The sequence below is a fragment of the Salvelinus fontinalis genome, chromosome 11 (genome assembly GCF_029448725.1).
Source record: "Salvelinus fontinalis isolate EN_2023a chromosome 11, ASM2944872v1, whole genome shotgun sequence".
Classification (NCBI taxonomy): Eukaryota; Metazoa; Chordata; class Actinopteri; order Salmoniformes; family Salmonidae; genus Salvelinus; species Salvelinus fontinalis.
Genome location: NC_074675.1, coordinates 38,755,387 through 38,782,119, shown reverse-complemented (window position 1 = coordinate 38,782,119; position 26,733 = coordinate 38,755,387). Strand labels below are relative to the sequence as shown.

Genomic DNA, 26,733 nt, shown 5'->3' with positions numbered 1-26,733 from the left:
TGTAAAAAAAAATATTGAGTTGAATGCTAAACAAGAATATTGTACACAGTATTATCAAAGACTTTTATAACTAACCAAGATAGACCGAAGACTGTCTTTTCAAATGGGAGCAAACTGGGCTTCCTCTCATCACCATATTTGGTAGTGAGTGGAAACGCCAACCGGATGCTTCACATTTATATATCTGGTGAACTATCTGTCTCATTGTTCTATCTGTGGTATAAATAACTTAATTACTCCAAATGCAAAGCACTTTGAGGCCAAGTGTTGATTAGATGGAGTACAAAAGAGAGAAACATATTGTATAGAACTTAAAAAATAATTTCTCTGTTGTGAGGAGTAGAGAATTGGGGCAGCTTTATACATTACATTTCTATAGGCAGTTGATGACCAAACCTGGGTTGAAATCTTTCCAAAACTTTGAGCCTGGAGTGCAAGGTATGAGGGATTTGCACTTTTGAGACTTTTCTATTGGTTCCATTTCAACAGGCAACCTAAATCAATTACAGATACAGTGAATGCTTTCAAATAGTATTTGAACGCAGATCTGTTGATGACAAGGGCCATAATACAGCATCCTATGTAATGTTGGTGTCATGGCTCTCTACCTCCCTCTGACTTTCCTGAATACCAGTGGTGATTTTAGCATGTCAATCTTGGTGGAGCAAACTCCCCAAATGTTTTGTTGTTGATGCATGCCAACAAAGCTACTACACAACACAACACGTAACAATACATTCATTGCACTATAACGGTGACAAACGGTGCCCACAAACTGTTAGGATCTACATAAAGCTGTCCCAACAGCAGAGCTTTCTTTTCAGCACCATGGAGTGAATTTTTTATTTATTTAACCTTTATTTAACCAGGTAGGCTAGTTGAGAACAAGTTCTTATTTACAACTGTGACCTGGCCAAGATAAAGCAAAGCAGTGCAACACAAACAACAACACAGAGTTACACATGGAATAAACATGGAATAAACAAGTGTATAGTGCACACACTATATACAGTGTGTGCAAATGGCGTGAGGAGGTAAGGCAATAAATAGGCCATAGTAGCGAAGTAATTACAATTTAGCAAATTAACACTGGAGTGATAGATGAGCAGATGGTGATGTGCGAGTAGAAATACTGGTGTGCAAAAGAGTAGAAAAGTAAATAAAAACAATATGGGGATAAGGTAGGTGGATTGGGTGGGCTATTTACAGATGGGCTATGTACAGCTGCAGCGATCAGTTAGCTGCTCAGATAGCTGATGTTTAAAGTTAGTGAGGGAAATATAAGTCTCCAGCTTCAGCGATTTTTGCAATTCGTTCCAGTCATTGACAGCAGAGAACTGGAAGGATCCTTACAACTGCTACACCTGGCTATCAGCAGAGCCTTGTCTGGCAGCAAAACAGTTCATTCAGTCTTATTTACTGTCTTTAAAAAAAGATAGCATATATGGCTGACTTGCTTGAACAGATGTGGTTTCTACTGACAAATGAGATGTACAAACTATGGCATAAGGGGACTACGAGCAGATAAGAGGCAATCTGTAATTTCGATTAGACATTAATGAGTGAGATAGGACGGATTTAGTCAATATAATTATTTGTTCAGCACTTTTGACATGTATAGTTACAGAATTCAGAACATGGGCCGTTCTTACAGTATTCTCCCTGTTCACCAAGTCAGAACCATAGGATATGTAAAGGGGGCATATACAGTGCCTTGCAAAAGTATTCATCCCCCTTGGCGTTTTTCCTATTTTGTTGCATTACAACCTGTCATTTAAATTGATTTTTATTTGGATTTCATGTAATGGACATACACAAAATAGTCCAAATTGATTTGTACATGTGGTGGCAGCATCATGCTGTGGGGATGTTTTTCATCAGCAGTGACTGGGAAACTGGTCAGGATTTTTTATTTGACCTTTATTTAACTAGGCAAGTCAGTTAAAAACAAATTCTTATTTTCAATGACAGCCTAGGAACAGTGGGTTAACTGCCTTGTTCAGAACAGATTTTTACCTTGTCAGCTCAGGGATTTGATCTTTCAACCTTTCGGTTACTAGTCCAATGCTCTAACCACTAGGCTACCTGCCGCCCCAATTGAAGGAATTATGGATGGCGCTAAATAAAGGGAAATTCTTGATGGAACCCTGTCTCAGTCTTCCAGAGATTTGAGGTCTGGGACAGAGGTTCCCCTTCCAGCAGGACAATGACCCTAAGCATACTGCTAAAGCAACACGCAAGTGGTTTAAGGGTAAACATTTAAATGTCTTGGAATGGCCTAGTCAAAGCCCAGACCTCAATCCAATTGAGAATCTGTGGAATGACTTAAAGATTGCTTTACACCAGCGGAACCCATCCAACTTGAAGGAACTGGAGCAGTTTTGCCTTGAAGAATGGGCGAAAATCCCAGTGGCTAGATGTGCCAAGCGTATAGACATACCCCAAGAGATTTGCAGCTGTAATTGCTGCAACAGGTGGCTCTACAAAGTATTGACTTTGGGGGGGGTGAATAGTTATGCACGCTCATGTTTTCAGTTTTCTTGTCTGAGTTCTTTTTTGTTTCACAATAAAAAATATTTAGCATCTTCAAAGTGGTAGGCATGTTGTGTAAATCAAATGCTACAACTCCCCCAAAAAATCTATTTTAATTCCAGGTTGTAAGGCAAGGGGGGTGAATACTTTCTCAAGTCACTGTAAGCAGGCAATGAAAGCTCTTACAATATTTGATGATTACATTTCTCTAAAACAGGCTATAGGCTGCATGTGCACCACCAAGTCAGAACAGTAGGCTAAGCTATAAAAAAAGGGAAAGGGACCAAATTATTAGGGTGAGGGACATGGGCTACTAACAGCTTACTACACAACATACACTTAGTATTACTTTCTTAGCTACAGTATACATGTCTCCTTGGCATATTACATAATTTATGCAGCAGCATACAATACATTTTTGGACCCGCCTTGTTGTGCTGTGCTCACTTGGACAGGAAGGTGGCGCGGCAGTCATCAAACTTTGTCATCAAAGCCTGGCAATCTCTGGATTTATGGTGCTTTCAAGACAACTGGGAACTCAGAAAAAAACAATGTTGACTCATGACGTCAGTGATCTTCAGGTCAACGCTCTAGAAAGAGGCTAGAGCTCCCGACTTGGAATTCCGAGTTGGATGACCGTTCCCAGTTGTCTTGAACTCACTGAAGTCTGAGATTTCCCAGTTCAGAGTTTCCAGTTGTTTTGAATGTGGCAGAAGTCATGCTCGATTGACAGCATGGCCAATGTCTTCTGGCCTATGGTGTTGAATGTTTATCCTTTTAAGCTTGGAAAAGAGACCTTTAAACCCAGACTTGGACCACACACCCACTCCACTGAAAAGCAGGCTAGTGATTGCTTTGCAACGTTTGCTGTTAACCACTAATTCCTTACAAACAACTCATTGTTGAATTTGCGATTTCCAACTTGTTGTGTAATGTTTATGTCCAATGGCCGATGAGCACCGATATGTTTCATCTATAATTTCGCTTCATATGACAAGAATTGAAAGGATTTGCCAGTCGATTGTCGACGTGATTCACGAGGATGACTGCATGTCTAGCTTGGTAGCTACGATTTTAAAAGTATGATGTTGACATGATCAGTCCAATCAAAGCTATGGTAGATATAATGTGATTAGACATAATTTTATCTGTGGCCAATGACCCTGAGCCTTCTTGGATGTGCATTTCTAATGTAACTCTATGGCAGCATCCAAGGTGCTTGAATTTTCCAGCTCTCCCCATGAGTGACAGAACACCGAGCCAATCACGTCGCAACTAGAGAACATTACCAACCTGGCTTCCCCACCACCACAGAAAGCACTGAGCTAAACTGAAACACCTGCATTTTGGAGCTGCCTTACTAAAGAAAGCAAAAAAGAGACCATGCAGCTTTATTAACTGAATAATAAAAAAATATATATATTCATATGTGACACGTATTAATGCCACTGCTGAACACAACTGCAACTTTAAATCAATATAGTGTTTGTGTTTGAATTAAGATGAAGGATTAAGACGTGACATTTGCTGCCACCCACAAGATGCAGTAGTGATAAAGTCCAGAGAACGTGGAGTTTCTTATCATGCATCAAACTGAAAGTACTACCTTTAGATTCCTACTGTCACAGTAAGGTCACCGTAGTTCTGTTTTAGCGACCTTCCAATTCCCTTTCACTTCTGCATTTATACTTGATTTGGTGTTCAGCAGCATAAGTGTCTGACCACTAAAGAGAACGCACGTTCTACAGCTACAGCAGGTAGGAAATGTATTAGGATTTCTGGACTTCTATTCTCTCTCTCATAGAGGAGGATAACTCGCTGATCTATATGAGTTAGCAAACCAGCCTTGAACAATTAAGTAATTATGGTTCAACCGTAGCATTGTGTCAACAATATATATATTTTGTTAGCCTATGTGACTGTGGGGAGTGTGACTGTGGGGAGCCTAGAAACTGACTGGAGCTGGAGTAAAGATAAGATAATGTCAAAATTTCAGAAGGGATACGCAACGACTACAGTGTTATCACTTCTTGTCTTCATGAAAAAGTACATTTTACATTTGTCTCATCCACCATTCAGGTCAATCCACCAATCTGTGTCTCGCACCATGGGCAGATGTCTCGAAGGTGCGTACCTGAGCTTCTTTTGATAAAGTATTAGCCACGTTACAATCCGACGACATTACAGAAGCCTCAAAATAGGTGTTTAACGTACCGGCAAATCTGATGCCCGACTGTGTAGTCGATGACGTGGCACGCAACCATTGGTTGATGAAATGTAGTCGGTCTGGAATGTGACCCTTGTAAGATGACATCATAACTCTTAATATACATATTGCACCCCTTCAGAGAACAGTTAGTCATGATGTGGCTGTGCTGTTGATGATAACTGAAGGGTAGGGAAACAATGACTGACACATGTCTGTTTATAAATGTACCGGATTATAAATGTATACATTTATAAAGGTTGACATGAAACAAAAAATATATATATTTTGTGTTGTCTAAATTCTGCAGTTTGCCAGCTGGTCTTATGGGTTGCAGTTTGTGTGACCTTCATTGTCTTGGGTAAGTAGCTAGTAAGAAAAACATATCGGTATCATACCACATCACCCTTCATCGACAAAACTCTTCTACTTCTCCACATAGGTGCTGTGTACATCGATGACTGCCCAGTGAAACGTGTCATCCCTATCCACATGATCATTTCTGGATCTTTCGGCCTCTTCTATGTATTCTTCTCCTGCTGCAAGGACCGTGTTGTGTGCCAATATTTGTCTAAACTATTTTGGTTCATGATCATCATCTGGCTCATTATTGGTACGAGACATCAAATTACGATACATGTTGCCCGGTTTGAATACTTTTAAAATGCTTCCTTCCTCACACCTTTCCTCCCGCCTCTCCTCCCTCCTTTCTTTGAGGTAATCACTGATCTGTTTCTGTAAAGTATTGCTTCCACCAATCCAACATTATCAGCTCAGTGATTACTTCACAGAAGGAAGGAAGGAAGGAAGGAAGGAAGGAAGGAAGGAAGGAAGGAAGGAAGGAAGGAAGGAAGGAATGTACTGAAACGGTCATTTCAGCAAGCACCATCTCAGATTGTTCTGAAATAATTTCTGTAGTTAGAAACAGATAAGATTAGGATTTCTGCAACATTATTTTGTTGAAAAATTATTTGATCTCTGAGAAGCTAATTGATTGCCAAATTGGCCATTTTAATTTATAGTATTCATATAATATTCTATAAATATAGTCTGATTTAGACCAAACATTTTTCTAACTTAGCCATAACTCAACATTGCACAAAACTACACAAGATCTCTCAAACTGTGTACATTGATTACATTTCCTACTGCTTTGTCTACAGGCCATTTTTGGACCTTCTCTGTATTCCAACCCAACTACGAACGGAAAGAGATCATCGGCAACACAGTATACTGCAACAAATCTCTATACCTCTTTGTGGCCTCTACCACCATCATATTGGACATTATTATATGTGTGTGGCTGCTTGGTGTATGTAAATGCTTCATACTTTGTCTGGTCTGCTGTGTCTCTTTATGCAAGTCTGACGATGTCAAACCTGTGCAGCTTGTTGAGCCTTTGAGGGTTGTGGAGACTGAGGACTCTGTTGAACCTAAGGAGTGTGTGGGGACTGACGGAAGTGTGGGGACTGAAGTGTGTGTGGGGACTGAGGTGTGTGTGGAGACTCAGGCGAGTGTGGGGCATGACGAGAGTGTGGGACATGAAGAGAGTGTGGGGACTAAGGAGTATGTGGGACATGAAGAGAGTGTGGGGACTAAGGAGAGTGTGGGGACTAAGGAGAGTGTGGGACATGAAGAGAGTGTGGGGACTAAGGAGTATGTGGTAACTGGGCAGAGTGAGTCCAACACTGCTCATTATTAATGCAATTCACTATTCACCATACCAATAGTAATTTACATAAATTTTTTCTCTTTCGGGGGTGAGATAATGTAAAAATGTAGACGTCATCATAAAAAATAAGCAATCAATGGGTCAATTTGTGCCATTATGTTGCCAAAAATCTGAAGATTAAAATAAAATATGAATTCACACTTTGATTTTCAAGATTTAAATTGTACCTTGGTAGTCAAATATTATCGTTACCATTTTTGAGCAGAATGATACTCATTTGGCTAATAGGCTGTGCTGTTCCACTTCACAAACACCCGCCCTGGAATAGTTTAGTGGAACGGCCCGTCAATATAAACGCACACCCAAAGAAAATGGACTGGTGTGTTTAAATGCCTGGGCCGACTATTGGTCCGATTTTGCCCCTGCTGTAGTTCGTAAATCATTACAATTATAATAACTAACTGGATCAAATTGTGTAACCCTCATCTTAGTGCTTGACAAATACTAGGTCTAAGCACAACGCCTTTCCCCTATTTGACCTAGATAGTTTGTGTACAAACTAATAAGTAGGCTAAGTGTGCATTACTCTTCTCATATGTATACACTGTATTCTATGCTGTTCTACTGTATCTTAATCAATGCCGCTCTGACATTGCTTGTCCATATGTTTATATATTCTTAATTCCATTCCTTAACTTGGACTGTGTGTATTGGATATATGTTGTGAAATTGTTAGATGTTACTTGTTAGATAGTACTGCACTGTCGGAGCGAGAAACACATGCATTTCGCTACACGCGCAATAACATCTGCTAAACACGTAGATATGACCAATAAAATGTGATTTGATTTGCTTTTGCAATAGCTAATGTGGATCCTAATAAAATACCCCAAATACCAAGCTTATGGGTCTACTGTCTGTTACCAATATCAGCAATATTATATGCAGCAGCTTGTTGACTTGGAATAAACAGAGCAAATAATGCAAATGACTACAAGTCAGACAGAGACTGAATCGAAGTTTGAATGTATTATGGCTCAATTTAATTGATAAAATGTGTGTTGTGTTCTTCCACAATAAAAAGGCCAGGGCATCTAGGCTGGTGTGTTTCATTTGACCTACTCTATATTTGAGTTGAATATATATTTGAGCATAATTGAAATGGTTGCCAATCTATTCAAATGAAGTTGTGCTGCCTAACTGTAACATTGTAAATTGTCAGTCGTCCTTACCGTTTCGATAAGGTAGCTAACAGTAACTTGTGATCTTGGCTGCTTTCAGTCACCCGCAGCACCAGAAGAGGGACTGCAAGAGCATGCGCTGTCGAGAGCGGTGAGCTCCGTCAGTTAACGAGAAATAGTGAAATTGAATTATTTTCTGACTTTCCCCGAGCGCAGATCTCTCAGTAGTAGTGTTTACTTCACGGACACACGCACAACCAAGGTAAGTCGACCATATCACAATCAAATACATTTGACATGTTTTGCCTAATTCTGTAAAGGTTTTTGATGTATATTTTTATTATCATAGCCTACATTCTATTGCCTACAATCCATGGAGTTAAATGCATTCATTGGACATAGAGTAGCCTAAAATAAATAAGAGGCTGATCATTACTGACTATCAATTGTGTGCATAGGGTCTTGGTTATTGGCATTAACTTAATATTATTCAATGACATAGTATTAGCTAAATATTATTAATTGTATTGTAGAACTGTCCTACTGTGTTTTATTGAAAACATAGTCTGTGATGGACTAACAAAATGCTAACGTGAACAAGTGTGACAGGTCAGGTTACTTCACTATTTAATGTAACTTCAACCAAACATAAAACTTTGTATGAAAAAAAACACAACGAGGGGTGACATTGCAAAGCTAAGAAAATAAAAGGGGCAGCAAAGACAGCCAGGTGTGTGTGTGTATAGTTATGGGATTGTTGATTGTGTGATTGATGGTTCTGTCAACTTTTCATGGTAGATATACAGTGCATTCAGAAAGTATTAAGAAACCTTGACTTTTTCTACATTTTGTTATGTTACAGCCTTATTCTAAAATGGATTAAATAGTCCCCGCCCCCCTCTAATCTACAGACAATACCCCATAATGACAAAGCAAAAACTGTATATATTACATTTACATAAGTATTCAGACCTTTTACTCAGTACTTTGTTCAAGCACCTTTGGCATCGATTACAACCTTGAGTCTTCTTGGGTATGACGCTACAAGCTTGGCACACCTGTATTTGGGGAGTTTTACCAATTCTTCTCTGCAGATCCTCTCAAGCTCTGTCAGGGTGGATGGGGAGCTTCGCTGCATACCTATTTTCAGGTCTCTCCAGAGATGTTTTATCAGGTTCAAGTCTGGGCTCTGGCTGGGCCACTCAAGGACATTCAGAGACTTGTCCCAAAGCCACTCCTGCGTTGTTTTGGCTGTGATCTTACGGTCTTTGTCCAGATGGAAGGTGAACCTTCGCCCCAGTCTGAGGTCCTGAGCGCTCACAAGGAAGTTTTCATCAAGGATCTAATCTGTACTTTGCTCTGTTCATCTTTCCCTCGATCCTGACTAGTCTCCCAGTCCCTGACGCTGAAAAACATCCCCACAGCACAATACTGCCACCACCATGCTTCACCGTAGGGAAGGTGCCAGGTTTCCTCCCGACGTGACGCTTGTCAATCTTGTCTCGGAGCTCTACGGACAATTCCTTCGACCTCATGGCTTGGGTTTTGCTCTGACATGCACAGTCAACTGTGGGACCTTATATAGACAGGTGTGGGCCTTTCCAAATTATATCCAATCAATTGGATTTACCACAGGTGGACTCCAATCAAGTTATAGAAACATCTCAAGGATGATCAAAGGAAACAGGATGTACCTGTGCAAAGCTGTCATCAAGGCAAAGGGTGGCTACTTTGAGGAATCTCAAACATAAAATATATTTTGATTTGTTTAATTAACACTTTTTTGGTTACTACATGATTCCATATGTATTATTTCATAGTGTTGATGTCTTCACTAGTATTCTACAATGTAGAAAATGGTAAAAATAAAGAAAACCCTTGAATGAGTAGGTGTGTACAAACTTTTGACTTGTACTGTATGTATACTTTGGGTGCAAGAGTTCCTCTGTCCAGTGAATGTTTTCTTTTGCCCATCTTAATCTTTTATTTTTATTTGCCAGTCTGAGATATGGCTTTTTCTTTGCAACTCTGCCTAGAAGGTCAGCATTCCGGAGTCGCCTCTTCACTGTTGACGTTGACGCTGGTGTTTTGCGGGTACTATATTATTGAAGCTGCCAGTTGAGGACTTGTGAGGCGTTTGTTTCTCAAACTAGACACTCTGATGTACTTGTCCTCTTGCTCAGTTGTGTACCGGGGCTTCCCACTCCTCTTTCTTTTCTGGTTAGAGTCAGTTTGCTCTGTTCTGTGAAGGGAGTAGTACACAGCGTTGTACGAGATCTTCAGTTTCTTGGCAATTTCTCACATGGAATAGCTTTCATTTCTCAGAACAAGAATAGACCGACGACTTTCAGAAGAAAGTTCTTTGTTTCTGAACATTTTGAGATGGTAATCGAACCCACAAATGCTGACGCTCCAGATACTCAACTAGTCTAAAGGCCAGTTGCATTGCTTCTTTAATCAGCGCAAAAGTTTTCAGCTGTGCTAATATAATTTCAAAAGGGTTTTCTAATGATCAATTAGCCTTTTAAAATGGTAAACTTGGATTAGCTAACACAACTCGCCATTGGAACGCAGGAGTGATGGTTGCTGATAATGGGCCTCTGTACGCCTATGTAGATTTTCCATTAAAAATCACTTGTTTCCAGCTACAATAGTCATTTACAACGTTAACAATGTCTACACTGTATTTCTGATCAATTTGATGTTATTTTAATGGACAAAATTGTGCTTTTATTTAAAAAACAAGGACATTTCTAAGTGACCCCAAACTTTTGAATGGTAGTGTATGTTTACTACGGAAATCATTAATATTCATTACCTATCATCTCTTATCTATTATCTCTATTGTGGCTAATTGAGAATTGTGAGAGCTATACATTACATTTCTATCTGCAATGTTCCAAGTGTTGCACACCATTGAATTAATACAGCGTCCTATGTCATTTTTCTGTCATGGCTCTCTATCACCCTCTGTAGGCCTGACTGTGTCGCACAAGATGGAGAGGGGAAATCTGCTGCAACACATGCGTCACCCTTCCAAACCAACCATATCAGGTGGAATGAAATACGTCCGATACCGATCACTTAAGAGTTGCTCAGATCAATTGAATGGTGCATTTAGGGTCGAATCCTAACTTCCACTTAAAGCGCCCTTCAGCAGTTGAAACAATAACATAGCTATTGGTAAACAGCTGAGGGATGGGGCTGCAGAAATGTAACCACTATTTCAAGGACTGACCATCCATGCTATCGATTTACATATACTTTATATACATACATTGGAGTAAAATTCAAACAAGCTTATATTTTGGGTTCTGAGGATGACAGTTGAACTAAGCTCATGAGGCATTTCTAAGTTATATTATTTAATAATCAATGAGTACATATCATTAATAAATAGTTCCAAAAATGTATATAGTAGCTGCAGATTACCACTTTAAATCAAAGGGAAAATGTAGCTAAAATATGTAGTTTGGGTTTTGGGTAAAAATCTGAACCTCTATATTCTCTCTCCCACAGGTATCTCTAAACTACTTGCATGTGTCATTCCTATCGCTCAGATCACCATAGGTGAGTAGCTGAAGTAATACTTTTTATAATAAACCTTCCTTACCATTGTTGTAATCTTTGCTACCCACTCTTGCTGCAACTGACCATCCCAAACTCTCCTACCCCTATGTATTACTTTATAGGTGCAGTGTACCTGTATGACTGCCCCCGGCAGCACTACATCCCCATTTACCTGATGGTAATGGGGTCCTCCGGCCTGGCCCTAGCCCTGCTCTCCTGCCTGCCATGTGCCCAGGACTCAGATGACATGGCCCCCAACCTCCTGAACCCCCTCTGCACCACCTGGAGGACCCTGGCCTCCCTCTTCCTCTTCTGCTGGTTCATCAGCGGTGAGTCTAAGAGACCGTGGGAGAGAGAAAGACGGTGTGGTAGGATAGAGAAATAACAGTGTGTGTGTGTGTGCGTGTGCGTGTGCGTGTGTGTGTGCGCGTGCGTGTGCGCGTGCGCGTGCGCGTGCGCGTGTGTGTGAGAGAGATATAATAGGAAGAGAGAGAGAGAGGAGGAAGCGTTCCAGCACTTTTAACGTCTTCCAAGAACTGACTGATTCCCACCAAAAATACAACGTTACAGTATCTCAAGCTGTGAAAGTGAAAGACTTGCAAAAATAACAGACTCTCGTGAGTTTTAAACTCTGTTAGGAAACATTTACTTGACATAATGACAGTCTTTTCAACTTCATACCAAAGGCCTCTCTCTTTCTCGTTCTCGCTCTCTCTTGCTCCCTCTTGCTCTCTCGCTCTCTCTCTCTCTAGGTAACGTGTGGATCTACTCCATCTATCAGCCCAATTTCAACCAGACACTGACTGAGGACCCCTACTGCAACAAAACCCTGTACCTGTTTGCCTTCTGGACCACCACGCTAGCCTACGTTGTGCTGGGCCTTCTGCTGCTGGGGGGATGCTGTATGCTTGTCTGTGCCTTTATACTGGGCAAGCGGGACCCTGATGACAACAGAGCATGAGGGAGAGGATGAGAGGAGGGGAGGAGATGAGACAACAGTACAAGACAGGAGGAGGAGGGGAGAGTAGAGGGCAGTAGAGGAGAGGGGAGAAGAGAGGAGCGGAGGAAGATAGTATTGGAGAGGAGAAGAGGGGAGAAGAGTGTATAATGTTTACTTAACAAACTAGAGAAAACCAATGGAATCCAGTTATCGATTGAATAACGAATTGTGTTTTAACTGTTATTATATATTACTGTGTTTCTGTATGAGAAACGTTGTTGCATTCATTCTCATTAGCTCGATTTTAAACTATTTATACATTATTAAATGTATTAAACAAAAAGTTCAAATTGTGAATAATGTGCCTGTATTTCATGTCTTTATGATCCTAGTCTGGTGTGGGTGTATGATTGTATAAGTGATTCCGTTTAACCTGCAGGACAAAACTGTTTTTGTATCACAATTAGTCAGTGATACAGGTCTATCAGAGCCACATTATTACCGGTTCTTTCCTTCTGGGTAACAGTTGCATTTCCATGCCTAAGGCATATTGTTCATACATGATATATCTCTATGGGTAGCTCTACGTAATCATTGACTAACAAACATATCGGGCTGACTGTTATGTGTTTGACTGGGAGCCTTACAACCCCTGAGATCAAAATGAAACCCAAACGGTTCAGTTACTTGAGAGTCCCAGATGAACCTTGTTCAGTTTTAATGTTACTCCATTTGAACTCTTTGTACAGCTATTTTCCTTCATTCAATGCTTTCAAAATGCCCTATTCACTGATAACACCACAGGATACATCTTATGTGTATGATTTGGCAAAACAGTGCTTTAATTAGTATGAGCTGCACAAGGCCTATATGAGTGAATATTTTGGTGTCCCCGACCTGGCTTAAAATATGTAAACTCCTTTCAAATACTTGAGCTCCACTGATTGAGTTGCCTTGTACAAGGGAATCAATTGAATAATCCCAAAAGTGCAAAGTCCATGCTAAATTAAACGCCACTCAAATACTTGCCAAATTACCAAGACAATTAGAAGCCTTTCAAAATCACTGGGTTTAAATTTACAATCATTATAATCACATTTTGAGCAATATGACTGATCAAAATTACATTTAGTAATAATAGCAATAATAACATAATACAATATTGAAGATTGGATCTCAAATTCACCATGCAGACTGATGAGAGAAAAATAAACTACCAGGACATTGTTGGATTCAGGGCTAAACTTGGAACATTGTTATTTTAAACTCAGAAGTATAGAAGTATAGAAGTACAGAAGTATAGGAACATATTCCCTCCGCAAGGCAATCGAACAAGCTAAGTGCCAGTATAGAGACAAACTAGAGTCGCAATTCAACGGCTCAGACACGAGAGGTATATGGCAGGGTCGACAGTCAATCACGGATTACAAAAAGAAAACCAGCCCCATCGGGGACCCCGATGTCTTGCTCCCAGACAAACTAAACAACTTCTTTGCTCGCTTTGAGGACAATACAGTGCCACCGACATGGCCCATTACCAAAACCTGCGGGCTCTCCTTCACCGCAGCCAACGTGAGTAAAACATTTAAACGTGTTAACCCTCGCAAGGCTGCCGGCCCAGACGGCATCCCTAGCCGTGTCCTCAGAGCATGCGCAGACCAGCTGGCTGGTGTGTTTACGGACATATTCAATCAATCCTTATCCCAGTCTGCTGTTCCCTCATGCTTCAAGAGGGCCAACATTGTTCCTGTTCCCAAGAAAGCTAAGGTAACTGAGCTAAACGACTATCGCCCCTTAGCACTTACTTCCGTCATCATGAAGTGCTTTGTCAAGACTAGTCAAGGATCATATCACCTCCACCCTACCTGACACCCTAGACCCACTCCAATTTGCTTACTGCCCCAATAGGTTCACAGACGACGCAATCACAATCACCCTGCACACTGCCCTAACCCATCTGGACAAGAGGAATACCTATGTAAGAATTCTGTTCATTGGCTACAGCTCAACATTTTACACCCTAGTACCCTCCAAACTCGTCATTAAGCTTGAGACCCTGGGTCTCGACCCCGCCCTGTGCAACTGGGTCCTGGACTTTCTGATGGGACGCCCCCAGGTGGTGAGGGTAGGAAACAACATCTCCACCCTGCTGATCCTCAACACTGGGGCCCCACAAGGGTGCGTTCTCAGCCCTCTCCTGTACTCCCTGTTCACCCACGACTGCGTGTCCATGCACGCCTCCAACTCAATCATCAAGTTTGCAGACAACACTACAGTGGTAGGCTTGATTACCAACAACGTTGAGACGGCCTTCAGGGAGGAGGTGAGGGCCCTCGGATTGTGGTGTCAGGAAAATAACCTCACACTCAACGTCAACAAAACAAAGGAGATGATCGTGGACTTCAGGAAACAGCAGAGGGAGCACCCCCTTATCCACATCGACGGGACAGTAGTGGAGAAGGTGGAAAGTTTTAGGTTCCTCGGCGTACACATCACGGACAAACTGAAATGGTCTACCCACACAGACAGCGCCTCTTCAACCTCAGGAGGCTGAAGAAATTTGGCTTGTCACCAAAAACACTCACAAACTTTTACAGATGCACAATCGAGAGCATACTGTATCACCGCCTGGTACGGCAACTGCTCCGCCCACAACTGTAAGGCTCTCCAGAGGGTAGTGAGGTCTGCACAACGCATCAACGCAAACTACCTTCCCTCCAGGACACCTACACCACCCGATGTCACAGGAAGGCCAAAAAGATCATCAAGGACAACAACCACCCGAGCCACTGCCTGTTCACCCCGTTATCATCCAGAGGGCGAGGTCAGTAGAGATGCATCAAAGATGAGACCGAGAGACTGAAAAACAGCTTCTATCTCAAGGCCATCAGACTGTTAAAAAGCAATCATAAACATTGAGTGGCTGCTGCCAACATACTGACTCAAATCTCTAGCCACTTTAATAATTAAAAATTGGATGTAATAAATGTAACACTAGTCACTTTTAACAATGCCACTTTATATAATGTTTACATACCCTACATTACTCATCTCATATGTATACACTGTACTCTATACCATCTACTGTATCTTGCCTATGCCGTTCGGCCATCGCTCATCCATATATTTATATGTACATATTGTTATTCATTCCTTTGTTGTTGTGAAATTGTTAGATTACTTGTTAGATATAACTGCATGGCAGGAACTAGAAGCACAAGCATTTCGCTACACTCGCATTAACATCTGCTAATCATGTGTATGTGAGCAATACCATTTGATTTGATTTGATTAGTTACAAAAGAGACATGAGGGGTGCCATAATGAAGCTTGGGAGGGGCTGAGTGCAGGGGAAACAATTGCATGTGACAGTACTGATAAGGGGAGAAACCGTTGAAGGCTCAAACCACTTAGTTCCCTGCTTAGCAAGAACGATGCAATGTTTAGTGATAAGGAGGAGACTCCACCCAAAGTGGGGTATGAATACCACCACGGAGGAAGCTATGTCTTTGACTGAATACAGCTGTGTCGACCCTTTGGGAAGAATTGAACTTGTCCGTGAGTTATTTACTCTGAAAATTAGAACCTAACAACATGGATCAAAAAGGAGAATGATGCATTACACACAGACTAATACACAAGCTCACAGACCACAATACCCTGCTACGTGCGGAGAGTATGCATCCCCTTCACCCTCAAGAATGGTCTACCATATAGCCAGTTATGCAGGGTAAAACTAATCTGTGGCCACCAGTCAGATTTTGACAGCAATGCTAAGAAAATGACAGATAAATTCAAAATGAGAGGCTACAAAGACAAAACTCTTGATGCTGCCTTGATGAAAATATCTCAAAAACCAAGAGAGGTATTGCTAAAAACTAAACCAAAGAAAATAAAAGCAAAAGCACGGCATTTTCAGCAATCAGACAAAAAAATTGCAAACCGGCTTCCCGAGTGGGCGCAGAAGTCTAAGGCACCTCATTGCAGTGCTTGAGGCGTCACTACAGCCCAAGGTTCAATCCCAGGCTGTGTCACAGCCGGCTGTGACTGGGAGACCCATGAGATGGAGCACAATTGGCTCAGCGTCGTCTGGGTTAGGGAGGGTTTGGCCGGCCTTGATGTCCATGTCCCGGCTGACTGTTTCCTCTGACACATTGGTGCGGCTGGCTTCTGGGTTAAGCGGGCAGGTGTTAAGGAGCGCGGTTTGGCGGGTCATGTTTCGGATGACGCGTGACTCAACCTTCTCCTCTCCCGATCCCGTTGGGGAGTTACAGCGATGAACCAAGATCGTAATTGCATCGCAATTGGATATCACAAAATTGGGGAGAAAAAGGGGGTAACATTTTTTTAAATAAAAAATACGATTCATACAAAAATATATATATTAATTGCACATCTCTTCAAGGAACTCCCACTTGTAGTCTATAAGCTTGGTTGCAATATTGGGGATAGCTTAGTGAGATCTGACCTGCCCCTTCAGACACTCTTGACACCCATTCCAAATGGGAACTACAAATGTGGCTCATGCGCACAATGCAATAGCACTACAAAAACATCCTTCTTCAGACACCCATAAAAATCCCTGTTAGGGATATTATCTCATGCAAAACAAAGGGAGTAATCTATCTCATCACCTGTTCATGTGTGAAAGCCTACGTAGGACAAACGAAAAGACAATTAAAACAACGCATAACTGAACACCGCAGCTCAATCGGGAGTAAGAACACTAACTCCACAAAAGGGATGCGTACAAAACTCTCCCTCGCCCTCCATTTGGCAAATCATACCAAAAGTCTATCTTCCTGATTCCTGCTTACAAGCAAAAACTAAAGCAGGAAGTACCAGTGACTTGCTCAATACGGACGTGGTCAGATGATGCGGATGCTACGCTACAGGACTGTTTTGCGAGCACAGACTGAAATTTGTTCTGGGATTCATTCAATGGCATTGAGTATAACACCTCAGTCACCGGTTACATCAATAAGTGCATTGGCGACGTCGTCCCAGTGACCGCACATATACATTTTCAACCTCTCCCTGACCGAGTCTGTAATACCTACATGTTCCAAACAGACCACCATAGTCCCTGTGCCCAAGAAACCGAAGATAACCTGCCTAAATGACGTCGGTAGCCATGAAGTGCTTTGAAAGGCTGGTCATGGATCACATCAACACCATCATCCCGGAAACCCTAGACCCACTCCAATTTACATGACACCCCAACAGATCCACAGATCATGCAATCTCAATCACACTCCACACTGCCCTTTCCCACCTGGACAAAAGTAACACCTATGTGAGAATGCTGTTCTTTGACCACAGCTCAGCGTTTAACACCATACTGCCCACGAAGCTCATCACTAAGCTAACGACCCTGGGACTAAACACCTCCCTCTGCAACTGGATCCTGGACTTACTGACGAGCCGCCCCCAGGTGGTAACTGCCACACTTATCCTCAACACAGGGGCCCCTCAGGGGTGCGTGCTTAGTCCCCTCCTGTACTCCTTGTTCACCCACAACTGCGTGGCCAAGCACGACTCCAACACCATCATTAAGTTTGCTGACGACTGATCACCCGACAACAATGAGACAGCCTATAAGGAGTAGGTCACAGACCTGGCTGTGTGGTGCCTGGACAACAACCTCTTCCTCAATGTGAGCAAGACAAAGGAGACGACCGTGGACTACAGGAAAAGGAGGGCAGGCTGTGGGGAATGTAAGGCAACATGCCCAGCAGTTTCAAATACATGTCATACAAGCTGACAATGTTTACGGGCTGCCTGGACAGGAGTGATCTCAGGAGTAATTCTTGGGGGGTTTTGAGACTTTTTGACTAAAGGGTTTTTGACTTGCCTTGTTGCTGACCTATCCAGTCTATTTGTCATATACTGTAGGTGGTGTCTTGGGGACTATTTTCAAACATCCTGCCTTAATAAAGATATTACAAACTAGCTTTCTTTTCAGTAATGTATCTCTGGTAACTCTGGCTTTAGCAATGTTAGTCTTTAAAAAGAGAAAATGCAAAGGAAATGGCTGCTAAGAATAATTCTCTATGCAGGTTATGAGTTGTGTTGTAGAGTGTGGTTAGGGGGTGTTGCAATGATTCTGCTTTGCCCTGAGGGTGCATTTCAAAACATCCTACCTCAGTGGTAGAAATTTCAAAGTTGACTAATTATGGCACAAGCTGTGAGGCTACACGGTAACGGAAAAGCAAAAATCTTGACAGATTCACTCCTTCACAAAAGAGACAGGTAAGAGATACTCACAAAATAAAACAACATATTTGATGTATTGAATACTGTATACTTTTATCAACAACTAATTTGAGGGCTCAGTGTTAATTTCCACTCCATTTGGTAACCATTCATTTATGATTTCAGCATTTGACATAAAGTTATTCAAGAACTGCTATCTATGCTGAGTTTTTATCTTATTCATTATTTATTAGTGGCACATTGTATAGAAGTGAATATAAACTGCAACTGGTATATTTAAATGTCAGAATCTTTGCTCTCTGCAATTTGGTAAATAAAAACTTTGAACCTTGAACCATCTATCAAATATTTTAAGTCTGATTGTTAGTCCATTGAAATGACTGTTCAGAGACCAATCCTGTGTCTAGTCCTTTTAGATTTAAAGGACTCACAAAAGATGGAGACTTCACAGAGGTCTCCCGTTCTGTCATCCTGTCTGATCTCAATAATAGGTACAGTAGTTACCACTCATATAACAAATGAGTGTTCAGCGTTTTCAGCATGTTCTCGAATTTGTGATCTCTCGCTCTCTCTGTCGACAGTTGTGCTGAATATCATCCTATGGATGTTTCTAATGTCAGCAGTGGGATTAGGTGTGTACATCATATTTCCTTTCCTCTCCGTAGTCCTTACTGCAAGAATGACATTGATGGTGGATAAGATACTACAAGAAGCCTAAAACCACCCATTGAGAGAAACTGACATACTGTATATAATCAATCTCCACTTTCTTCCTTTAGGGGCTATGCACCTACATGACTGCCCCTTACAGCCTTATATACCCATCTACCTGCTGGTGATCGGGGTGACGTCCATCGCCTCCCTGCTCCTATCCTACCTCAATAACACACTGGAGACTGGCTTCCTGAGCCTACTGTGTTCCTCCTGCATCTTCCTCCTCCAACTCTTTAACCTCGGCTGGTTCATCACGGGTAAGCAAGAGGGATGAGGAAAGGAGATTGAGGGAAGGGAGAAGGAGGTGGCAATAGGCACATAAGTGGAAGATATGATTTGCCCCTAAGTCAAATTTTCACTTGCATTCATGTATTAATGTCAATGGGAGACTAACTGAAAGGATTGACCATCTCGAGAGGCTAGGGGAAACAAGAAATTATGTGTTGAAGTTTTGGTGCACCAACCGGTCAACCAGAAAACTTGAGTACAGGAAGTTGCAGAATAGCCTAGCACCACCAACTTCACATTGTCATTATCAATACATAGACTCCACAGCAGTGGCGTGCCGTGGGCCTGGGGCCTGGGCCTTCAGTGAGGTACTACACAGTCCCACCCGAATTAATCCACCTCATTATGATGCCATGGCTCTAGAAACTATACATTTAGACATAAATGCAGTATAACCAGGTGTTGCGTCACCTTGAAATTGACAAATTGACAATTTGGGGTAAACAGTGTTTACGCAAAAACATGACACAATCAATGAGTCTTTTCAATATTTCCCTTCACCTTTTCATTGTGCAGCTCCGTTGCCCTGCGCATTTGTTCTTTGAGCTGTAGATCCACTCCGGTGTCCCCAAAAGTTTTCAAAAGCACCATTGCTTGTTAGTGCCCAGACGTACTTTGGTGTCTCATTGCTGCCTTGGTTAGACAACTGAAGTTTGCAAAGCCAGTATGGCTCCAAACACCAAATCGATCACTTGCAAATAATAGGCATTCCCAGCAGTACAGTTTGCAGTGCGTCTCGGAGCCTGTGAGCCATTGACAGCGCTCGTAGTTGAAACTTTGAAAGTGGCGAGCGAACGAAGCACTTTCCCGCCTGTGACAGGCTTTGTGGCGTCGTGCGACCTCTCCTTACAATGTCTGACTTTTCTTGAAAAGTTAGTCTTGAGAATGGCGTTATAATTATATCCTCGACCAAATCGATATCTTCTCCTCCTTCCACCATTGTGGGTTGAAAAAACAGCTTAGTAGTACGCGAATTAATTCGTTTATCAAATTCAGTTTCCTAGATCTCCATAGGACCTGCCTCTCAATATTGGTAATCCAATCAAAAGACGTACACGCACTACGCCTGCTAGCTGGCTCCTGTGTAACACTGGAGCCAGCCAGAAGGCGTACAATAGCCAACTCTAAAGCTGATTGGTTGACACTAAATTTTCATTTCCATTCACTATAAGCTACAAGCGCCAGCACTGTTGATTCTGAAGGCCTGAGGGCAGATTTTAGACCCCTGGCAACACATGATGGCTGAATATGATTGGATAAAAGATCTAACATAAAGACCAGCCCTCAAAATCTCAACCTGGGGCTGGAAGCAGTGCAACCAAGAGGAAAGCTATGAAATGAAGAGTATAACTCTTACTCTGGGGAATAATTTAATACATATTTGTGGGGAAATATATTTTTAAAAAAATTATATTCTGATGATGTTTAGGCCAGCAGAGAAGGCCTTGCAGGCCCTGACGGCCCACCACTGCTCCACAGTATGTCACAAAGTAAACAGTAGCGTTATTTCCACAAATCTGTATATACAGTCCATTGGGGACTAATTTACTTTTTCCACATTTTGTTACGTTACAGCCTTATTGTAAAATTGACTAAATAATTTCCCCCCCCTCATCAATCTACACACAACACCCCATAATGACAAAGCAAAAACAGGTTTTTAGAAATCTTTGCAAATGTATTAAAAAATGTAAAAACTTAAATACACACTTGACAGCAGCTACAGCCTTGAGTCTGCTTGGATATGATGCTTCAAGCTTGGCACACCTGTATTTGGAGAGTTTCTCCCATTCTTCTGTGCAGATCCTCTCAAGCTCTGTCAGGGTGGATGGGGAGCGTCGTTGCACAACAGTTTTCAGGTCTCTCCAGAGATCGGGGTCAAGTTAGTTCTGGCTGGGCCACTCAAGGACATTCAGAGACTTGTCCCGAAGCCACTCCGGCGTTGTCTTGACTGTGTGCTTAGGGTCGTTGTCCTGTTGGATGGTGAACCTTCTCCCCAGTCTGAGGTCCTGAGCGCTCTGGAGTGGGTTTTCATTAAGGATCTCTCTGTACTTTGCTACATTCATCTTTCCGTCGATCCTAACTAGTCTCCCAGTCCCTGCCGCTGAAAAACATCCCCACAGCATGATGCTACCACCACCATGCTTCACCGTAGGGATGGTGCCAGGTTTCCTCCAGACGTGACACTTGGCATTCAGGCCAACAAGTTCAATATTAGTTTTATCTGACCAGAGAATCTTGTTTCTCATGGTCTGAGTCCTTTAGGTGCCTTTTGGCAAACTCCAAGTGGGCTGTCATGTGCCTTTCACTAAGGAGTGGCTTCTGTCTGGCCACTCTACCATAAAGGCCTGATTGGTGGAGTGCTCCACAGAGGAACTCTGGAGCTCTGTCAGAGTGACCATCGGGTTCTTGGTCACCTCCCTTTCAACCAGAGTCGTTGAAAAACAAGTTTTAATGACTCCAACCTAAGTGTATGTAAACATCTGACTTCAACTGTATGTAAATAAGGTATTTCTGTATTTATTTTTAATACATTTCCAGAAATTTCTAAAAACCTGTTTTTGCTTTGTCACTATGCAATATTTGTTTCAATATGCTTTGTGATGTAGTCACAACAGACAAAGATATATAGTTAATCAATCTTTACCATGCATGTTGTTAACCAGCACATCAAGTACATGAAGTAAGTAACAATTGGTTTCCGTTTCCTGTTTCCTGTGCAACTTCAATACCACTGCCGCTCTCTGTTGTCATCTATGCATTGTCACTTTAATTAACTCTACCTACATGTACATACTACCTCAACAAACCGGTGCCCCCGCACATTGACTCTGTACCGGCACCTCCCTGTATATATTGTTATTTTTTCTTCTCCTCTTTAATTACTTGTTACTTTTATCTCTTATTCTTATCCATATTTTCTGAAACTGCACTATCGATTAGGGGCTCGTAAGTAAGCATTTCACTGTGTCACGACTTCGACCGAGGCAGGCTCTCCTTCCCGTGCGGGTGGCGTTCGGCGGTCGTCGTCACCGGCCTATTAGCTGCCACTGATCTTTTTCTCCCCCTCCCTAGGTGGTTATTGGGTTCACCTGTGGTGTATTAGGGTTAATTAGTTGGGCTTATTAGTCAGCCGGCCCGCACCTTTCTTTGTGCGGGATTGTTTACTTGTAAGTAGTGGTGTTGATTGTGTGCTACATGTTTTCTGGACTGAGTTCTTTTACCCCGTGTCTGGGGTTGGTTATATTGTACACCCAGTGTGTTAATAGGGTGGACTAGATGGTCCGTGTTCATTAAAGAACAGTTTGGATTTGGCACCTGCTGTTTCCTGCGTGTTGACTCCACACTCCGACACCCAGGCCTTACACACTGTAAGGTCTACACCTGTTGTATTCGGTGCATGTGACTAATACAATTATATTTTATTTGATTTCATCAATATTGCTACAGTAGTGTGTGTAGTTTGATGAGGAATTTGTTTTATTTAATCCATTTTACAATAAGCCTGTAACGTAACAAAATGTGGGAAAAGTCAAGGGGTCTGAATACTTTCTGAATGCACTTTACCTATTATTGTCTAACATTATTCCTTGTTTTTTTCTGTATCTTAAGGTAGTGAGTGGGTGTACTCCATATATCCCCCGAACTATGACTCAAACGGTGGAGAGAAGTACTGTCAGAGAAAGATATACCTGTTTGCTTTCTGGTTCACCAGCCTGGGCAGCATCTGTATGGCTGTGGTGTTCTTCTGTGGAGTGTACTTCATCTTCCTTACCTGTGTGAAAATTGCATTTAGGGGACACCATTTACTCCATTCACATAAGAGATCGTATGGTGTGGACGCTTGAGAACTCTGTGGGACAGAAAGCTCACTAACATTTGCTGTTCTCTGTGTGTGTGTGTGTGTGTGTGTGTGTGTGTGTGTGTGTGTGTGTGTGTGTGTGTGTGTGTGTGTGTGTGTGTGTGTGTGTGTGTGTGTGTGTGTGTGTGTGTGTGTGTGTGTGTGTGTGTGTGTGTGTGTGTGTGTGTGTGTGTGTAGTGGTGCCTGGAGAAGTGGGTATACAATAATGTTCCCAAACATTTTGTTTTCTTAAGAGATTGTCAGTTGGATAGCCTGAGTATACTTTTGACCGAATTTACTTTTTTTTTTAATGTTTTCGGTGGGATAATTGGTATTACCAAGAATAAGTATAAAAACTTTGGGAGTCATACAATTCTGAAGAGGTTTATTCTACTTGTTAAATTTATGGGAAGATTGCTCTGTTTAATTAGATCTGCTTTCATATTATTGAGTAATGGGATGAAGTTATATTTTTATATTTGTTGTTTGTTGTCACTTATTAGGCATCCTAAATATTAATCCACTTAAAGGATTGCTTTAGATCATGAGTTATTATTTTAATTTTTCCTATTGCCATTATTTCTTTTTTTTATTAAGTTAATTTTATATCTTGAGAATATTTTTAGCAAGGGGGGCATTAAGTTTTAAATATTGGTCAGGTATATGAGGATATCATCTGCAAATAAGTTTATTTTATTTTCATGCAAACCAATACTGATACATTTTCGTCCTCTCTAACTCTTTCTGCAAGCGGTTCAATTGCTAGTGCAAACAGAAAGGGGGAGAGAGGACATCCCGGTCTTGTGCCCCTTTCTAAAGCAATTTCATCCAATAATGTCTTATTTGTGTATATATTTGTTTTAGGACATTTTTATAATATTTTTATTAAATGTATTATTTCAGCTGGAAAGCTGAAAGCTTCCAAAGTTTTAAATAGAAAAGGCCATTCAAGACAGTCTAAAGCCTATTCGGCATCAACAACGATTATTGATAATTGCATCTTGTTTTTTAGCGTACTGCATTAAACTGAAACATTTTATTGTATTTGCAAATGTCTATTTTTAATAAACCCTGTTTGATTGATATGTATCAAGTCTGGTAATACTTTTGCCATTATATTGCTTACGAGCTTTGTTATTATTTTATTGTCACAATTTATTAAACTTGGGTCTGTAATTGTATTTAACCAGGTAAATTGACTGAGAACACATTCTCATTTACAGCAATGACCTGGGGAATAGTTACAGGGGAGAGGAGGAGGGTGAATGAGCCAATTGGAAGCTGGGGATGATTAAGTGACCGTGATGGTATGAGGGTCAGATGGGGAATTTAGTTAGGACACTCAGGTTCACACCCCTACTCTTTCAATAAGTGCCATGGGATCTTTAGTGACCACAGAGAGTCTTTCTAGGGAGTTTTTCCTAGCCACCATGCTTCTACGCCTGCATTGCTTGCTGTTTGGGGTTTTAGGCTGGGTTTCTGTATAGCACTTTGAGATATCAGCTGATGTAAGAAGGGCTATATAAATAAATTTGATTTGAAATTTGATTTGATATGCTATCATGAAGCCCGTGCATATTCCATGTGATAAATTGGATTTTGTTGGTCTACGTTGTACTATGAGGCGCTTTGCCTTTTTAGGGCTTTTAAACTCCAACTCCTCTCCTAATGTACCAACAAAAAAAATGTGGATTATGTCATTGTACATACATTGGAGAAAGACTGTTACTTAAGTACTGTGGCCAGTTTGTATTACCTTATAAATTAAATTAAATTTTTGCTCTGACGTGCACTGTTAACTGTGGAACCATATATAGACAGGTGTAGACTGCCATCACTAACTGGCTACCACCCGGTTACTCAAACCTGCACCTTAGAGGCTGCTGCCCTATATACATAGACATGGAATCACTGGTCACTTTAATAATGGAACACTATTCAATTTAATAATGTTTACATACTGCTTTACTCATTTCATATGTATATACTATATTATATTTTATTGTATTATAGTCAATGCCACTCCTCCATTGCTCTTCCTAATATTTATGTATTTCTTAATTTAATTATTTTACTATTAGATTTGTGTGTATTGGTGTGAATTGTTAGATATTACTGCACTGTTGGAGCTAGGGACACAAACATTTTGCTACACCCGCAATAACATCTGCTAAATACGTGTATGGGACCAATAAAATGTGATTTGATTTGATTTGTGTGCCTTTCCAAATCATGCCCAATCAATTGAATCAACTCAATTTCGAGTTTCATAGCTATGGGTCTGAATACTTATGTAAATAAGGTATTTCAGTTTTTTTATTTTAATACATTTGTAAATATTCTAAAAACCTGTTTTCGCTTTGTCATTATGGGGTATTGTGTTGGTTGATGAGGAAAATAAAGAATTTAATCAATTTTAGAATAAGGCTGTTACGTAACAAAATGTGGAAAAAGTCAAGGGGTCTGAATACTTTCCAAATGCACCGTAAACTGGTCTTGGGCATCACTGTATTATCACCTTTTTCTGCTTCTTCCTCTCCTCAGGTCACTGGGCTCTCTTTCAACTGGAAAGGTTTCCTGCAGCCTGCTCAGGGCTTCATCAATGCTTGTGAACTCCATCATCTGTGTTCCCTTCCATACCCAAAGCACTGCCGGGAATCAGAGTTGAGACTTGATTCCCTTTTCCTCCAGTGACTACAAATCTTAATTGCACAAAGCCTATTATTTGGCAGGGAATACTATTTGTAGATCAGTGATTCTACACCTCACTTTGCTCAAGCTGATCCTCTCCAACAGACTCAATCCCTGAACATCAGAGGTTATAAAAATGGGGCAATTAGGACAGTTAAAGGGGAGACTATGAATCCAATCAGAAAATATAAAAAATCCAAATCCCAATATCCTTAACAAAAAAGAGCAAGCAAATGCCCTGCTGGGACACTCTTTGCAGACAATAATATATCCTGCAATTCAGCATTAGAATGTAAAAAGAAAAACAGGATAGACAGACATCTGACAAAAAAAACACATTATGCTGTCTCAGAAGAGTACTTCTATCTTAGAAGGTTGTGGATGATATAGCGAAGCAGTCTCATCCTTGCATAACAAGACGTCAATCAACAAAAACATATTTGCTGTCTGTTCTTAACATATGGGTATTAGGGTTGAATGGTGGGAACCGGGTTACCTAGATTTACCGGGATTTACCACCCAAAACCACTCACTTTTCCCGGAATAAATAACCTTTAGAAACCAGTAAATTATAATAAATTATTTCTATGAACAGCATGGCGTGAAATGGAATTGTTAAATGATATGCAATGTCTAAATCTGGCTTCTCTGTGGCCTCTGCATGATGAAACAACACTCAGGGTGGTGACAGACAGTCCATCTCAGTATGGAGCGCAGTTCACAATGCATGTAGACCTATCATCTCATTATGGTAACTTTTTTTTCTTGTGACAAGGAGGCCTACATTTGCTGCAGCATAGCCTATGCTACAGTAATATAGAGACTGAATGCTTGTCTAATTTACCCATCTCCATCTGGCTTTTGGGGTCACCTTGGTTTTAA

The 26,733-nt window shown here is 41.2% G+C and overlaps 2 protein-coding genes across 3 annotated transcripts; both read left to right on the top strand.

Moving 5' to 3' along the window:
- The first annotated feature begins 10,966 nt into the window (after positions 1 to 10,966).
- LOC129864724 (transmembrane protein 272-like) lies at positions 10,967 to 12,365 on the top strand. The gene is made up of 4 exons (XM_055937026.1): positions 10,967 to 10,970; positions 11,111 to 11,161; positions 11,284 to 11,490; positions 11,914 to 12,365. Exons 1-4 carry the CDS (start codon positions 10,967 to 10,969, stop codon positions 12,120 to 12,122), a joined length of 471 nt encoding a protein of 156 aa, XP_055793001.1. The 3' UTR covers positions 12,123 to 12,365.
- A 5,929-nt stretch (positions 12,366 to 18,294) lies between these two features.
- On the top strand, positions 18,295 to 24,245 carry LOC129864838 (transmembrane protein 272-like). 2 transcript variants are annotated; one of them, XM_055937121.1, is made up of 4 exons: positions 18,295 to 18,808; positions 18,899 to 18,949; positions 19,097 to 19,288; positions 22,932 to 24,245. In XM_055937121.1, the coding sequence occupies exons 1-4, from the start codon at positions 18,694 to 18,696 to the stop codon at positions 23,165 to 23,167; spliced, it is 594 nt and encodes a 197-aa protein (XP_055793096.1). In that variant the 5' UTR covers positions 18,295 to 18,693; the 3' UTR covers positions 23,168 to 24,245. The 2 variants fall into 2 exon arrangements, with proteins under 2 accessions (XP_055793096.1, XP_055793095.1); XM_055937120.1 differs by having other exon boundaries at positions 18,295 to 18,949.
- The last annotated feature ends 2,488 nt before the right edge of the window (positions 24,246 to 26,733 follow it).